The sequence below is a fragment of the Protopterus annectens genome, chromosome 14.part0 (genome assembly GCF_019279795.1).
Source record: "Protopterus annectens isolate FY-2018-M chromosome 14.part0, PAN1.0, whole genome shotgun sequence".
NCBI lineage: Eukaryota > Metazoa > Chordata > Ceratodontiformes > Protopteridae > Protopterus > Protopterus annectens.
Genome location: NC_056748.1, coordinates 804422392 through 804440780, shown reverse-complemented (window position 1 = coordinate 804440780; position 18389 = coordinate 804422392). Strand labels below are relative to the sequence as shown.

General features: G+C 45.1%; 1 protein-coding gene across 1 annotated transcript in view; it reads right to left on the bottom strand.

Annotated features, from left to right (window-relative positions):
• The window catches only part of TRIM8 (tripartite motif containing 8), a gene marked incomplete in the record, with an annotated part of 261822 nt that overhangs the window by 136092 nt on the left and 107341 nt on the right, over nt 1–18389 (bottom strand). Inside the window, 1 exon segment of the mRNA XM_044056545.1 lies at nt 215–331. Within this exon segment, the coding sequence (XP_043912480.1) occupies nt 215–331 (117 nt within the window).

Here is an 18389-nt window from a genome sequence, read left to right as displayed (position 1 = left end):
AAAAGGCTGAGATGTCAGTTTTGACTTCATAGTTTACTGTGTAAAATTAACAACCAAGCCAATATGCATAACCCCAGAAAAACAAACTTCTGTTCTACTGCAGCTCACACCAAAAAAAATGAAACCCAAATTCCTTTCATTGGAAAGCAGGACCAACAGCTAAATGAAGTTCTTCTCCTAAAGAAAAGGAAATTTGTGTACCACTTTCACTTACTGTCAGTGGAGGAATTTTTACCTCAACCAGGCGCTTGTCAGACTCCAATTTATACAACTGGTCTTCAATATCTTGTTCCCTTTCTTCTAATCGATCTTGTTGCTTCACCAGCATTTGCTGCAACAAAAGTTATGGAAAAAATTAACCATTTTTCCAAACCAAAATACAGAAAACTAGACTACTACTTGCAATAGGACATGCAAAAAAAAACACTAATGCAATATAAACTCAGATTTACACTAATGCAATATAAACTCAGATTTAGATCACAGTGCTTTTTTATTCTGAGAAAGGTATCCCTCAGTATTCTAATTTCATAAATGTATACATTATGTGTGCAAACATTTTACACCCACATATACACAAGCATGACAGATACACGTCCATTATTCTTTGCACAGCTATGGGCAGGCTGGTACCCTCCTGATGTATGACGAACAGCAGCAGCCTGCCCCACTGCATCACCTTCAGTTCTTTTTGGTATGAAAAGAACAGGCTGCTCCAAGCAAACACGTCTGCGAGTACAGCGTCCAGGAAGATCAGCAGAGTCCATTGTGCCCCAGTTTAAATATACATTTATAGAATTATGTTAAATCTTAACAAAACCATAGATATCCCTCTCTTCTATATGCTGCAGTGTTCATAACATAAGGGAGTCCGCCTCTGGCTGACTCGTACATCCAGCCAGTATCCAAAAATCTTAATGCTACCACAAGGCAAGTGCTACGCCACACAACACAACGCATACTTTGGCCAAAGACAGACATCTGGTATAAAGCTGACATCAGCACACACCTACCTCAGAACTGTAAGTTGCCCAGCACCAGCCTGAGATGCTAGTTGAGAAAAACAGCAGGAGAAAGTACAGTTGTGTACACTTACCATAAATGTAGATGTTAGAGTGTATTCATTGTTGCAGTCATTACTCTTGGGTTATCCTGCTGGCAGGCTACCCTCAGGTTAGCCTAAATTCCAAAGTCTAGGTCCAGCGTCGGTTGCGGTCGCCTCTTCCCTGACGTCAGTGTACCAGGGGTATAAAGATGCAGCAGACGCAGTTTTCTTTAGTTTTTCTTGCCCCAGATATCAGGTGCCCCCAAAAGGGTAGGCTAAAAATGCCAGTAAAACATGCATGCACCAAAATATATAACACTTTCATCTACAAGCAAATACACCACATAGGTTGTATAGATTAGAGAAGTGTAGATAAGTTCCAGCAAAGAGATGGGGGATGGTGGGTGGGTAACCTGGACTGCAACAGTGAATACACCAACATCTACATTTATGGTAATTACACACACAACTGTACTATGTTCTTCGTGTTTCACTGTTGCAGTCATTACACCTGGGTTGAATCCCAAAGCTATGGTTGGGAGGCTGGAGCTAAATAGCATTAGGAGCGGCTATGAGGCCCTGCAGAACTGCAGTGGCAAAGCCTGCCCTGGATTTAGAGTAGAGTGGTAAATGATGGTGCTTTGTAAAGGTGTGCACTGAACTCCAGGTAGCAGCCTCTAAAATGTCTTTGGTTGGTACTCCCCCAGGAAGGCTGTTGAAGTGGCTGTTGCTCTGGTAGAATGTGGCCTACTGCCCTTAGGCACTGGCTTGCCATGTTGTGAATAGCAGAAACTAATGCAGTGGCCTATCCACTTTGAAATAGCCTTTCCTTGTGATCCTGCAGGATATGCCACAAGTAGTTGCTCAGTCTTTATGAAAGCTTTGGTTCTGTTTAAGTAGAAGCGTAGCTGTCTGTGTATGTCCAAAGAATGCAGAATTCTCTCCCCCTTATTCTGTGGGTTTGGATAAAAAGTAAGCAGATGAATAGTTTGGTTAAGGGCCACACTGGAAACTACCTTAGGCATAAATGTCGGGTTTGTCCTCTGAGAAACCATGTATGGATAAAAAATGATAAAAGGTACCACAGCCATGAGTGCCTGTAGCTCTGAGACTCGTCTTGCAGAGGTTACTGCTAGGAGCAGAGCTGTTTTCAAAGATCAAAACTTTATATCAGCTGTAGCAGCTGGCTCAAAAGGGGGCAGCGAGTTTTTCCAAAAAAAAACGGAGGTCCCATGCAGGTATTGGTGATCTCCTTGGAGGTCTTAAGTTTTTGGCTCCTCTGAGGTACTGCCTTAAAGGATGAGAAAAGATTGGTGGCTCTGTATTGTAATGAGCCAAAATGGCAGAGACATGAATTTTAATTGATGAAAAGGATAGGCCTTTGTCCAGCATCTCAGTTAAGTATTGCAAAATCTGAGGAATACTTGGTACTGCTGTGTCAATTCCTTGTGCCTGGTTCCAGGCACAAAATCTCTTCCATTTCCCAGCATAAGATTTTCTAGTACTAGGCCTCCTGGCCTCCAAAATGACATTCATCACCACTTTAGTGAGAGGTGTGTTTTGTGCGAGAGGTGTGTTTTGTATGAATACATTAACCGCCATGCTGCCAGATTTAAGGTTTTGAGTTGGCTGTGCAGGATCCGATTGTTTTGTTGGGACAGTAGGTGAGGTATTTGAGGTGAGGTCCAGGCTGGGCATTGAGACAAGTTCCTTAGGATTGGATACCAGTACTGGCGGGGCCAGTCTGGGGCAATCGGTATCATTTTTTACTTCTGTCTGACCTTTAGGAGTACCTTGGGGAGGAGAGGCAGTGGAGGAAAGGCATATACTGTTAAGTTTTTCCAGCTGAAAGAAGGGCATCCACTTCCCATGCTCATCTGTAATAAGTCCTTGTGCAGAATCTCTTTAGTTGGCAGTTGTGAGGAGAGGCAAATAGATCTATGTCCGGGCATCCCCATTTCCTTATGTTGAAGACTTGTGGATCCATGAGGTTTCGGCTTAGTTCGTCTGCCAGAGTATTTATTTTTCCTGGCAGGAATTGTGCCTGCAGATGTACTTGGTAAGTCAATGCTGTGTTCCACAAAGTCATGGCTAGTCTGCAGAGGGGGGTATGAATTAGTTGAATTAGTGCCTCCCTGCTTGTTTATATACCACAAGACCGTGGTATTGTCTGTCTATCAGTAGTTGTCCCAGATGAAGTAGGTCCTTGAGGGCTGTCAGGGCATTCTGAACAGCTTCTGAACAGCTTGCATCTCTTTTTGATCGATTAGTAGATGCATCTGGTTGGTGGACCATGTGCCTTGAATACATCTTGCTGCCATGTGTGCCCCTCAGGCATAATCTGATGCATCCGTTGTCAATGTCTGCCTGGGGGTAAGGTGAATGGCTGTCCCTTGTTCTGGTGACAGGCCTTCGCCCACCATTGAAACTCCTGTTGCAGGCAGGGAATGAGAGTAATTATTGTTTCCAGGCTGTGGCAATGCTGAGTCCAAACACTTTTTAGGTAACATTGAAGTTTCCTCATATGCAGTCTTGCATATGGAATTAGTAGAATGCAGGATGCCATGAAGCCCAAAGCCTGCAGAATTTTTCTTGCAGATAACTGGGCCTTTGTTGCCAACAGTGTGAAGTAGGTAGTCAGTTGCCTTTGTCTGGCGTGAGATAAGCCATCTGGGCAGTTGTATTTAAGCTTGCACCCAGGAATATTATCTCTTGAGAGGGTACTAGTTTTGATTTTTGTTTGTTGACTGTGTACCCTAGACATGGTAGTAATCTTTTTACAAACGCCAGATGCTGTAGTAGAATGTCCTTGTTCTCTGCATGAATGAGGCAGTCGTCCAAGTAAGGATATATTTGTATTCCTCTTGTCTGCAGAATGCAATTACTAGTGCCAGGCACTTTGTGAAGACCCTGGGCATAGTAGATAAGCCAAAGGGCAGTGCAGAAAATTGATAGTGCATTGAGCCAGCTTTGAATCTGAGGTATCTTCTGCATGTTTGTCTGATTGGGACATGCAGGTATGCCTCTTTTAGGTCTAAAGTCACAAGCCAATCCTTCTTGCCCAACATAGGCAGAAGCTGCTGCAAGGTCATCATTTTGAATTTTGGTATATCCAGATATGCGTTTAGAATAGATAGGTCCAGTATTGGTCTCCAGGTTTTGTCCTTCCTGGGTACCAAGAACAGTCTAATAAAATCATTGTCCCTGCTCTTGTTCTGGTACTTGTTGAATAGCCCTCCTGTCCATGAGGGAAGAGACTAGTTTTTGTGCCTCTGCCCATTGGTTTTTTGGTAGGTCTGGCCAACCGTTTGCCCTTGGCAGGGTATGAAAGGGCAACTTGTAGCCTTGTGACACTGTTTAAGACCCATTTGTCCTGGGTTACTATGTGCCAATTTTGAGGAAAAAAAAGTGCTAGTTTTCCCCATAAAGGTGCTGCCAGAAGATAAGTGCTTGGCGTAGGCAGGGGGGAAGTCATTTGGACAGTTTCCTGTAAGGCTGTGATTTGTCTTCTCCACTTTTGGAGGCAGAAGCACCCCATTGTTTAGACCTGTATGAACCTTGGGGCTGGGATCTGCCTCTTGGGCGTCTGTATCTGCCCCTTTGTGGTCTGTGACACTGGAAAGGACCAATTCTTTGTAGGCCAGTGTCTGCTAAATCTTGGAGGCTGTACCTGTAAGAAATCTTTGACTGTTTGCATAGATTTAGCTTTGTCCTCCATTTTCTTTAACAGCTCTTCTGCTTTAACACCAAACAAAGTATCATGCTATAATGGAGCATCTAATAATTTTGCTTTATGATCTGGTAAATTTTGTTCCTTTAACCAAGCATGCCTCCTAATGACAGAACCCGTGACAGCAGCCCTACAGGCCTCCAAAGAATCAAAACCACATGGCTTAGTATGCTTTCCTACTTCATCAGCTGCATGCAATAAATCCTGCATTTCTTTGTTTTCTGCACCTTCAGAATTTATCAACATTTTCTGTTTAAGCAATGACAAAATATATTGCGGATATTTGAGCATATGAAACTGAAAATTTAAAGCCCTTATAGCCAAGGTAGCAGAGGTGCAAACCTTCTTTCCCCATTTGTTTAATGCCCTAGAATCCCTGTCGGTGGGGGTAGGGTTTTTTTGCAGTGGATGCCTTGACCCCTTTGGGACCCTGAGAAATAGTTTCTGGATCAGCAGCAGGGTTCTTGAAAAGGAATTTAGGAGAGTCAGGCACCCTGTAGTACCTGTCCAGCTTAACAGGAGCTGGAGGTAAGGAGTCAGGAGTCAGACTGGACTCTGAAAATACATCTACAGTGTCTAACACAGGCAGAATAGCTAGGGGCCTGTGTTGTGGGAGTAAAAGAAGGTCCCTGAGCCTTTTCTTAGATTCAGAATAATCTTGGCTCTCCCAGTGGAAATGTTCCCTCATGGTATGCAAGGTTTCCCCAAAAGAGTAATCCTAAGGAGGAGAGGTTGCAGGGATAAATTCTTCAGCATCAGAATCCTCATAGGGAGGAAGGAGAGTACTCCTGATCAGAAGAGGAATCTGAAGAAATGGAAACCTGATCTGAAGATTCATATTCTGTCTCTTGCCCAGGCCTCTTATCAGGAGGGGGATGGGAACCCCAGATCAAAGTCTTTGCCCATTTTGATCATATGTTTTTTGGGCATGGAGGCCTGACCATGAGGCTGTTGTACTTGTTTCTTTGTCTTTAAAGATACTTTAGTCTTTCCCTTTGTAACTGGAGTCGCTTTAATGTACAATTGAGTAGGTCTGAAACAAGTTCAGAAGCAGATGCCTGCTCAGCAGCTCTGTACCCATCTGAGGGAAGTTTCCGAAGGTCCAATACCGTGAGCTTCCAGCGGCCTAGGCGACTCCACATGGGAGTTTGTAGCGGCCTGCGGGTCCAAAGTAGCGGGCGTCAGGGGCTGCGAAAGCACCTCCCTGAGAGCCGGCGAACCGGCAACTGGCATAGAAGCCTAGTAGTCTGTTTTAGACCTCTGATGCCTGCCCTTTTCTTTGCGTTTCTTGTGAATTGCGGTAGTCTGTTGGCTATCCGACTGCATCATGTAATTAAATCTTCTGCCAAAATAGTGAAAAGCAAAATCGTACCAGCGCTTTATAGTGCGCTGGTTAAATCTAGCACAAAACAGACAAGCAACGTCGTGGTCAGGGCAGTAAGAATGAAAATCCTTGAGGTATTTGCTTCCCAGAAGAAATACAATTAACTTTTTCTGACATCGGTCTGGAGCAAGAAAAAAGTTTTCCCCAACGGGGTACTTGGCTTTTAATAAAGACTTCGGATCTGAAATTCGAACACGAAAATCTCAGGAGTCGGCCAACTGGCACTTGCGAACTGCTTCGGGCACCGCGCGGCAAGAAAAAGACTAAAGGAAATGGCGTCCACTGCATCTTTCATACCCCTGGCGCACCGACGTCAGGGAAGAGACGACAGCAACAGACGCCAGACCTAGACTTTGGAATTCAGGCCATCTGAGGGTAGCCTGCCAGCAGGATAACCCAAGTGTAATGACTGCAACACACAAAGAACATCTCGGCAAGCATCAGGGAAAGGGAGGGTGGGGAAAGCAATACTGCAACATATAAAAGAGAAGGATATCTATGGTTATGGTAAGATTTTACAAAACTATTCTATGTCCTTCCATTCATATGCTACAGTATTCCTAAGGGAGAATGATGAATGCTAAAGCTCAAGCTTGAGACAGGTTGGAAGCATGAGTCAGTGCTTTTTCTTCAAATCCATGCAGGATTACTTTTGCAAACCCAGCTCAGGACTTTGAGACTACGTCAAGCTTGATGTGTTTACTGAAAGTACAGAGGACCATGTAGTGGCCTCCAGTATAGAGCCAATGCCCAAACCTTTAAAAAAGGCCCCTGAGGAAGAAAAGTACAGTTGCGTACACTTACCATAAGTGTACTCACTGTTGCAGTCATTACATTTGGGTAATTTGCTGGCAGGTTGCCCTCAGTCAGCCTGATTAACAAAGTCTTGGGTCCTGCGTCAGTTGCTGTCCCTTCTTCCATGACGCCAGGTGTATAACACATGCAGCAGACGCCATTACATCAGTTTTTCTTGCCCCAGATGTCAGGTGCCCCACAAATGGGGAGCAAATAAAATTAAACACACAAAAATATACCTCCAACCAAAAGCAAATACAGCAAAAAGGCTTTTAAGCATAGTAAAAGAAAGAAGAGGTATAGTAAGAGAAAAACAGGAGGATGGAGGGAGGGTAACCAGGACTGCAACAAGTAACATCTACATTTATGGTAAGTGTGCACAACTGTACTAGCTGTTTCATTGTTGGTCATTACATTTGCGTAGATTCCCAAAGCTATGGTTGGGAGGATGGATTTATACAGCAATAGGACCAGTAACTATAAGGCCCTGCAAGACAGCAGTGGCAAAGCCAGCTCTGGATATAGAGAAAATTGGTATGCAAAGTTTCCCCAAAAGAAAAGTTCTCGGGGGGGGGGGGGGCACAGGGAATGGAATCCTCTGCATCAGAATCCTCATAAGTAGGTACGGATAAATCCAGGTCCTTGGAAGAAGAAGAAGAAAGAGTCCTGATCAGAAGATTCCTAGTCAAGCTCAGTCCTAGGCCTCTTAGAAAGGGGGGGGGTGACTACCCCCGATTAGTGTAATAAGATCTTCAGCCATTTTGATCATTTGTTTTTTAGGCATAGGGGCCTGAACATGTGGCCTGGGCGTTATTTTTTTTTTAGACATAGATAATTTAGGCCTTAGTATAGAAGGTGGAGTCTGTTTAATATGCAAGTCTGTAGGCCTGAATACACCCTTATAAGCCGGTGCCTGCACAGCGGCTCTGGACCCATCCAAGGTAGAGACATCCACAAGTTCCTTAGGTGAAGCATCTCGCGGCACACCTGACTCTGAATGGGTCTCAGTAGAGGTCTGCGAGTCAGAAGTATCAGGGGCTGCGAAAGCACCTCACTGAGTACCGGCAAACTGGCGACTGGCTTAGAAGCGTCGTCGGCAGTTTTGGACCTCAACGGCCTGCCTTTTTCTTTGCGTTTTTTAGGAACTCTGGTAGTCGGATGGCTAACAGACGTAATTTCTGGATAATTAAACCGAGAACCGAAGTATTTAGAGGCAAAAATATACAGACGACGGATAGTGCGCTGATTAAATAAAGCACAAAACCGACAGCAAGGTACGTCGTGGTCAAGGCCTAGGCAAGGAATACAGTACAAATGAAAATCTTTGAGGCATTTACTTTCCACAAGTAATGCAATTAACTTTTACGGACATCGGTATGGAGCAAGAAAAATTTTCCCCAACGGGGTACTTTGCTTTAAGTTGAAGATTTCGGTTCTGAAACTCAAACGAAAATTTCAGGAGTCTGCAGACCGGCACTTGCGAACTGCTTTTGCTTCGGGCACCGCACGGCAAGAAAGACTGATGTAATGGCGTCTGATGCATGTTTTATACCTCTGATGACCTGACGTCATGGAAAAAGGGACAGCAACTGACAAATAAATAGCTTTAGAAATCCAGTTGGAAATAGCTTGCTTGGAAACTCTTTGAACTATAGCTCTTGGGTGGTAAGAGACAGATGGTCAGTTAAGAAAATGCTTGGTTTTGTCAAGGTAGTATCTGAGCTGCCTATGCATATGTACTCACTGGGACACTGAGGTGAAGGAAAAAGGTAGGAAGGTTAATGGACTGATTTAGGGATAACTCATTTATCACTCTGGGCATAAAGGTAGGGTTAGCGTGCAGGGAAACCCTCTGTCTGTGAAAGACTGTGATGGGCGAATTGGACATTTAAAAACTTTTATTTGTGGCTTTGTCTAGTGCTTACTGTCTACAGGCTATTGTTTTTGTCCCCACCCCCCCTCCCAGTTGGTGTCTTGCTGTTCTACTTGGTGGCTTTGCAGTTGCCCGCCCCTACTGAAAATCTGATCTGTGACGCTCCTCTCAGTCTAGTGTCATTAGCTCATTCTACCCAATACAGAGAGAACATTGGATAAGGCCTTCTGTTTCTCCTTTTTCCCTTTCAAAAAAAAAAATAAATAATGAATCTCCTTGTGTTCTGACTGTGCTTCTCAAACATTTTGGAAATATAGAGTATATTTCAGAGCATTTATTATAACTGTAATTGCCTTAATATTGCTACAAGTCAAGTGCTCTAGGTTGCACTGCACCTGAAGTGTTTGTTTTAGCTGCTTTTCTGTATCTATATAGACTTCTGTTTCTAACTAAATAAGCTCTGCAAAGTGTTTAACTGGTAGGCTACACACTCAAGTGCGCTAGCCGAATTAAAGCATTTACTGTGTTTCTGTACCTAATTTTCTGCTACTTTGTAAAAAAAAAAAAAAAAAAAAAAAATCCCTTGTTTCCCGCCTTTTCTGCACTAGAATAGTCCAGTCTTCAGGTATTGCTGATCTCTGGGCTGTGTCATAGTTCCTGTGTTGCCCATATCCTTATTTGGATAGGAGGAAGCTTCTTTGTTCACCAGTGAGAGTGGGGAGCTCTGAGCAGCCTATCTGTCCTTTGAGGAGTGGTTCCAGCCCAGTGACTTGTAGCTTATTGGCCGTTTTGGGCCATTTCCTATCCCTTTCTAACCCCCTGCTTTAAAGCCAGCTTTAGCGTGCTTTTGCACTTGTAATTTAAAGTTTGTCCTGTTTGTTGCATTTACCTGTTGAGGCTACACACTCAAGTGTGCTAGCCTGTGTTACATATTTATTGCATTTTCCTGCTGTTTGTTGCAAAAAAGAAAAAACACACAAAAAATTATCCTCGTTCCCAGTCTTTCCTGACCTAGAGTAGTCCAAATACAGGCTTTGCTGTATTCTGGACTTTTGGAACGTTCCTGTGTTGCCCATTTCCTTTCTTGGATAAAGGGAGGCTTCTTTGTTCACCAGTGGCAGTGGGGAGCTTAGAGCAGCCTATCTATCCCTGGAGGAGTGTTCCCAGCACAAGAATCTGACAGTCTATTGGCCGTTTTGGGCCAATTTCTAGCTCTTTCAAGTCCCCCTGTATAAAACCCGCTTTGGCGCGATTTTGCGCAGCATCGGGCAGCTCCGCTTAATTGGGTTTAAACCATTCTCGGCTCCACAAAGTCTGCTCTTCACTTTTTCCCTTAGAACTGATCTAGTTCTCATAATAAACACCCTATTCCTACTCTAAAGCCTTTACACTTGCTCACTAAAGCAATTATATAAGTCAGCACTAAAAAAATAAAAAGCACTACACCCTCACAAACTCCCCTTGAGTACCTTGTTCCCCATTGGCCCTTTTTTCAATTATAAAGGAATTCCCAATACTATTCTAGCATGTCCAAAGGTCAGTTGTCAATCTCCTCTTCGGTCCAGCTGGTGAATCTGGGAATCTTGAGGCAATGTTACAACTGCCTCGTACACAGACAACCCTCTCCTCCTCCCAACAAATGCCAACACATGTGAGAGATGCAACCATATAGCCAAACTGGAGGCTAAGCTCTCTCAACTCAGTACTGGCGTAACCAGTCAAGAGGAGAAGGAAACCACACTCACTACAATTCCAGTCACACACAGACCTACCACGACAGCAAACCAAACACACACAAAAACATACTCCGAGGCTCTAAATAAAAATCTGCCTAAGCAGCAGAAACCTCCAAAGCAGACACCCAAGCAACCGCTACCCCAAAACAAAACACGTGCAACACATAGCTCACAAAGCCAGTGTGCCGAACAGTCACAGCCCTTAAGGCTAAACACACCTGATACACTTGTAATAGGCGACTACAGTCAGGCACACTGACGTCCCGCTCACCAGGCTGAACAAGGAGAAGGTCACGGTGAGCTGCCTGTCGGGCGCTAGGATCCGCCACATAACACAAGCACTCAGGTCATTCCAAGGCAAGTACAAATATGACTCAGTCATTGTCCATACTGGTGTGAATGACCTGATGAATGACCCGAGACAACCTCCCTGGACTACATGAAGAGACAGAGGAGCTCTCTGAGCATGTAGCCCAGGCCGGTACGACCCTGACCTTGAGTAGCATCTTACCCTCACCAAGAATGATGCCACAATATGAAGACAAGATGATCGATTTCAACAATTGGCTTAAGTATTGGTGTCATTCAAAGGGGATCCAATGCCCGTCAGCCTGGGATGACATGCTCGACAAGCCACGATGCTTCGCTAGGGACAGCTTGCACCTGTCACCCCTGAGCTTTCAGATATTGGCAAAGGCTCTTGCCACCCCCATAGTGCCTTTTTTTAGGCAAGGCTCAAAAGACAAACCCACCTCCATAGGTATCACAAGGGATAAGAAACCAAGAGTAATGCTACTCAACGCCAGCAGTCTAAACCTCAAGATGCAAGCACTCAAAACTCTCCTTAGCATGGAGAGCATCGATATCTGTGCAGTAACAGAAACCTGGTTCAAGGCCCTCGAGAGCACACCAGCACTACCAGGCTATACCTCATGCCATGCTTTTCGGCCCCAAAACTTGGACCGAACCACAAAAGGAGGGGGAGTAACAATATTTGTCAAAGATACCCACACCTCCAGGTTGGTGGCACAGCACGAAGCATCAGAGACTACCCCATGTGCAACTAACAGTGGGTAAAATGTACAGTTTTGTACCTACCATAAATGCAGATGTTCGAGTGCTAATACAGCTGCAGTCATAACAGATGGGTTCTCCTGCAGTCAGGCGGGTCCTCGGTCGGCTGAATTCCAAAGTCTAGGTCCGGCGTCTGTTGTCGTTGCTTCTTCCCTGACGTCAGTGCGACAGGGGTATAAAAGAACCAGCAGACGCCATTTTCTTCAGTTTTTCTTGCCCCAGATGTCAGGTGTCCCCAGAAGGAAGGCAATACATAAAGTTATGTAGTAATGCAATGCAATATAATCAAAAAAAACAGTAGTTGCAAGCAAATGCACCATAAAGGAATACCCCTAGAGGGGAAGGAGGGAGGGAAACCTGGACTGCAGCTGTATTAGCACTCGAACATCTACATTTATGGTAGGTACAAAACTGTACTATGTTCATCGTGCATACAGCTGCAGTCATAACAGATGGGTAGAATCCCAAAGCTAAGAAAGGGGTGGTAGGCACTAGGTGGAATTAGGAGGAGCCAAAATGCCCTGCAAGACTGCAGTGGCAAAGCCTGCTCTAGATTTGGAGTATAATGGTAGGTTGTAGTGCTTGGAGAAGGTATGCACAGAACTCCAAGTGGCTGCTTCCAAAATATCATTGGTAGGAACTCCTCTGAGGAAGGCTGCAGAGGTGGCTGTGGCCCTGGTGGAATGAGTTCTAATGCCTGTAGGTACAGTTTTGCCATGAAAGGAATAGCAAAAGCGTATGCAGTGGGCTATCCATTTTGAGATAGTCTGTTTGGAAATTGCTTTCCTTGAGCTCCTACCACATAGGCCACAAAGAGCTGTTCTGATTTTCTGAAAGGTTTTGTTCTGTCCAAATAACAACGCAGTTGTCTGTGGATGTCCAAGGAATGTAGTAATCTCTCCCCTTTGTTTTGAGGATTAGGATAAAAAGTACGTAGATGTATGGCCCGATTTAAAGCTACCCTGGATACCACTTTAGGCATAAAGGACGGGTTGGTTCGTAAGGAAACTCTGGGAGTTCTGAAACTCTACGAGCTGAAGTGATAGTCAGAAGGAAAGCTGTTTTCCAGGACAAATATTGCAAATCTGATGAGGCAGCTGGATCAAAAGGAGGCAAAGTCAGTTTTTCCAGAATGAAATTAAGATCCCAAGCAGGTATTGGTTGTTTCCTTGGAGGTCTTAAATTCATAGCCCCTCTGAGGAACTGTCTTAATAGAGGGTGAGAGAATAAAGGTTGATCAGTGTTGTATTCTGCAGAAATGGCTGAGGCATGGATTTTGATGGAGAACGAAAGTCCACTGCTTAGCAGTTCAGCCAAATATTGTAGTATTTGAGGTAAATTCAGTTTTCCAGGGTTCTGGCCCTTTTTCTCATTCCAGACACAAAAACGTTTCCATTTTGCGGAGTAAGCTTTTCTAGTTGATGGCCTTCTGGCCTCCAAAATGACATCCTGCACCTCCTTGGCGAGTAGGGCCTGCTGTGATGCTAAGGAATCTTCCATGCGGCTAGATTGAGTGTTTTTAGCTGACTGTGAAGAGTTTTGAAGCTGTGCAGAGTCAGAAGAGGCATTAGAGGCAGGGTCCATGGTGGGGAATGCATCAGGCTCCTCAGGAGTGGGTACCAGTGTTGCCTTGGCCAGTCCGGAGCAATGAGGATCATCTTTGGTCTGTCTGCTCTGGTCTTCAATAGGACTTTGGGCAGCAGAGGAAGAGGCGGGAAGGCATAAACGGTCATTGATGTCCAACTGAAAGAGCGTCCACTCTTCCAGGCCTTTGGATGAAGATCCTTGAGCAGATTTTTGTCAATTGATGATTTTTGTGGGAGGCAAAGAGATCTATGTCTGGCCTTCCCCATGCTTGGATTATTTCTGTAAAAACTTTTGGATGCAACTTCCATTCGTGTGGATCTGTCATATTCCTGCTTAGGTTGTCTGCCAGCGTGTTTTCCTTGCCTGGCAAGTACTGTGCTTGTAGTTCCATTTGTAAGTCCATGGCCATGTTCCAAAGTGACATGGCCAGTCTGCATAGGGGATAAGAATGTGTTCCTCCCTGCTTGTTTATGTACCACATAACTGTGGTGTTGTCCGTTCTTATCAATAGTTGACCTGGTTGTAGAAGGTCCTTGAAAGCTATAATAGCATTTACTACTGCTAGCATTTCGTTTTGATTGATGTGAAGCTGCTTTTCTTTTTGGGACCATTTGCCCTGAATGCACCGGTCTGTCATGTGCGCCCCCCAGGCGTAGTCAGAGGCGTCTGTTGTGATGACTTGATTTGCTTGAGGCTTGCTGAATGGAAGTCCTGTGTTTGTTTGACATGCTTGAGCCCACCACAGAAATTCCTTTTGCAGACATGGAATTAGTGGTATTATTGTTTCCAAACTGTGGCCGTGTTGAGACCATATGTTTTTTAGGTACCATTGTAGTTCTCATATGCAGCTTTGCACATGGGATTAGTAAGATGCAAGATGCCATGAATCCCAGAGCTTGCAGGATTTTCCTTGCAGTCAGCCTGGTGCAATTTGCCAGTGTTCTGAAATATTGAATTAGTTGCCCCTGCTTCTTTGGCGTGAGGTAGGCCATCTGGGTGTTTGTGTCCAAATTGGCACCCAGGAAAATTATCTTCCGAGAGGGTATTAGCCTTGATTTCTCTTTGTTGACTGTGTATCCCAGAGAGTTTAATAACATTATTACATAAGCCAGATGTTTCAGGAGAATGTGCTTGCTGTCCGCTTGGATCAGGCAGTCGTCCAAATAAGGGTATATTTGTATCCCTTGAAGTCTGCAGTAGGCAATTACTGATACCAGGCATTTCGTGAATACTCCAGGCGTAGTAGATAAGCCAAAGGGCAATGCAGAGAATTGCTAATGGGTTGAACCTGCCAAAAATCTGAGGTATCTTCTGCAATTTTGTCTGATTGGGACATGCAGGTATGCCTCCTTGAGGTCCAATGTTACCAGCCAAGACTCCTTGCCCAGCATGGGAAGAAGCTGTAGAGTGAGCATCTTGAATTTTGGTACGAGTAGGAATGTGTTTAGGATGGAAAGATCCAAAATAGGTCTCCAATCTTTTCCCTTCCTTGGCACCAGAAATAGCCTGGAATAAAAACCTTGACCTTGTTCGTGTGTAGGTACCTCTTGAATAGCTTTCATGTTTATAAGATCTGAAATTTGCTTTTGTGCCTCTGCCCTTTGATTGTGTGGCAGGTTTGGCATGCCTCATTTTTGGAAGGGTATGAAAATGGAATTTGTAGCCTCTGTTTATAATGTCAAGGATCCATTTGTCCTTTGTGACATGCCAATTTTTTGAGAATAGTGCCAGCTTTCCTCCTAAGGGGGCTGCCATTTGAGACCTGGTTGGCATGCAAAGGGGAAAGTCATTGGGTTTGCTTTCTGAAAGATTGCGAGTTGTCCTCACCACCTCTGTGTAGGAGCTTGCCATTGTCTGCCTCTGTACGATCCTTGCGATTGTCCTCTGCCTCTCGGGCGCCTGTATCTGCCTCTTTGGGGTCTGTCTGTGGCAGGAAAGGACCAGTTTTTGGAAGGCCAATTTCTACTAAAAAGTGGGGGTTGAACCTGCAGAAATTCTCACACAGTTTGCATTGATTTAGCCTTTTCCTCCATTTTCCGTAATACTTCCTCAGCATTTGCCCCAAATAGTACATCCTTTTGAAGAGGGGCGTCTAGTAATTTAGCTTTGACATGATCAGGCAAGGCTTGTTCCTTGAGCCAGGCATGCCTATGTATGACTGAGCCTGTAACAGCAGCTCTACATGAGGCCTCTAGAGCATCAAAACCACATTGTAAGGTATGTTTACCCACTTGTTCTGCACTATGCATCAAATCCTGCAACTCCTTCAAGGCTGGTTGTTCAGGTTGTGACATTTTACTTTTCAATTGAGATAAACTGTTGGTATTTTAGCATATGAAACTGACAGTTTAAGGCCCTCATGGTTAAGGTAGCCGAGGTATATACCTTTTTTCCCCACCTTTCTAAGGATCTGGAATCTCTCTCGGAAGGCAATGGATTTTTGGCAATGGAGGCCTTAACTACCTTGGGCCTCTGTGAGATGGTTTCTAGGTCAGCAGCATGGCTTTTGTATAGAAATTGGTGCGAGTCAGGAACCCTGTAGTACCTGTCAGGCTTAACTGGAGCTGGAGGTAGAGAGTCCGGGTTAAGGCAGGCCTCAGAGTAAACATCATCTAGGATGTCCAAAACAGGAGGTATAGCCAAAGGCCTGTGCTGGGGTAACAAAAGAAATTCCCTGAGCCTTTTCTTGGAATCTGAATAATCCTGGCCTTCCCAGTGGAAGTGTTCCCTTAAGGTATGCAAAGTTTCCCCAAATGAGTAATCCTCAGGGGGGATACAGAAGGAATAGACTCCTCTGCATCAGAGTCTTCAAAAGGGGAGTAAGACTGTTCCTGATCAGAGTGTTCTAAAATAATGGAGCCCTGATCAGAGGAGGGGGAAATCTTCCTCCACTCTGGGCCTTTTGTCCGGAGGTGGCTGAGAACCTCTGATAAGAGTAATTAAATCCTCAGCCATTTTAAGCATCTGTTTCTTAGGCATGGGGCCTGGAGATGGGCCCTGTGTAGCTGGTCTCTTAGGGTGCATGGTTGCTTTAGACTTGGTGAAAGCCTTGATGGAGAAAGAAGAGGAAGGTCTGAAGACGCCTTGAGTGGAGGTGGACCTGTCCACATTCTGTGTTTCAACGCCAAGAGTGGTTTCTGTATCCGTAGTCGGGGTGTGGGCCGAGGAGCCTGCGACCTCGGGTACAGGAGACACCGCCAAAGATGTCGTCGGTAATCAGGGGCTGCGTAGGCGCCTCGCTGAGAACCGGACCACGTGTAGTCGGCTTTGGCGTGGTGTCGGTAGAGGCCGCGGACCTAGAGTGTCGGTCCTTGTCTCTGCGTTTTTTAGACAAAACTGGAGTCGGAGTATCCAACGATATGGTATAGTTAAATGCTTTCCCAAAAAAATGCTGGGCGAACTCCGCCCGACGCTTAATAGTGCGTTTGTTGAATGTAGCACAAAAGCGACAGACCGTGACGTCGTGGTCTGGGCCTAAACAAGGTATACAGAGGGAATGGAAATCCTTATGCGGTATTTGCTTCCCATAAGAAATACAATTATTAACTTTGTCTGACATCGGTCTGAGGCAAGAAAAGTTTCCCCAACGGGGTACTTAGCTTTTAAGACGACTTCGGTTTCCAAATTTTTCGTAATCTCAGGAGCTGGCCGACCGGCACTTGCGAACTGCTTCTGCTTCAGGCACCGCGCGGCAAGAAAGACTGAAGAAAATGGCGTCGGCTGGTTCTTTTATACCCCTGTCGCTCTGACGTCAGGGAAGAAGCGACGACAACCGACGCCGGACCTAGACTTTGGAATTCAGCCGACAGAGGACCCGCCTGACGGCAGGAGAACCCATCTGTTATGACTGCAGCTGTATGCACGATGAACATCTGCCTTCCAGTTTATAGCCTGCTACAGACCACCCTCCCAAACCCAGGAACCCCACTTGGCCTTCCTTAGAACACTGGAAAATATGAAGGTCTCTCCAAACACCACTATATTGGGCGACTTCAACTACCCAAACAGACTGGGAGCATTACTCTAGCTCCAACACCCTAGCTCAAAGGTTCCTAGAATTTATTAACTCAAATGCTATGGAACAACTTGTTACCACTCCCACAAGAGGGGAAAACATACTGGACCTGATCATCACCAACATGGGGGCTCTATGCTCCAGACCAGAAGTGTATCCCTCACTGGTAAGATCAGACCATAAACTAATATCACTGGATATTCACATCCCGACCCCACCCCCTGCCCAGAAAACCACAGTGAAAAACTTCTCTAAAGCAAATTTCACTCTCCTCAAAACAGAGGTGGAATCCTTCAAAGCCCCCGGGCCTGTGGAAAATATGGCCCAGAACGCAGAATCCTTTATAAAGGCATTCTATGAACACCTTCAGGAATGCATGGATCATGCAATCCCAAATAAAACCAAGACCCAATCCTCCAAAGGCAGGCGTCCTGTCTGGTGGACCCCAGCCATAAACAAACTATACAATAGAAGGAGGAAGCTGCTACATGATAGAGTAAAACCCCAAAAAGGGAAGGCATCTCTGATCAGTATTAGCAAAAAACTACGGGCACTCATAAAATCGTCTAAGGCCAGCTTAGAGAGAAAAATTGCACAGGACACTAAGGACAATCACAAGGCTTTCTTTAGTTATGTTAGGAACCTGGGTGGGAATTCCCAGATATGCTCAGAATTAATCCAAAATGACAAAAAATACACCGAACCCACAGACATTGCCAACATCCAAGCTGACAGGTTCAGCGTAACCCCCCCCCCCCACCAAAAGGGCAAATATCTATCCCAGCAGAGAGCTGCCCCCCTGACATCTCAGATGCTCAGGTAAGAGCCGCCCTCTCTGAAGCAAAAACACAGCATCAATGGGACCAGACGGTGTCCCGGGCTGCGTCCTACATGAACTCCAATAAGAGCTAAACCCAAACATAAAACTACTGTTCAATCTCAGCCCTTGGATATGTACCCAAAGAGTGGCGTACAGCAACAGTGGTCCCTCTCCACAAAGGTGGTGCCTCAACGGATCCTGGAAACTATCGCCCCATAAGCCTGACTAGCTTGGTCTGCAAAGCTATGGAAAGGATCATCATGGACCTCATAAATAAAGATATTGGGGACCTACAGACACTGGATCCTACCAGTTCGGCTTTAAGGGCAG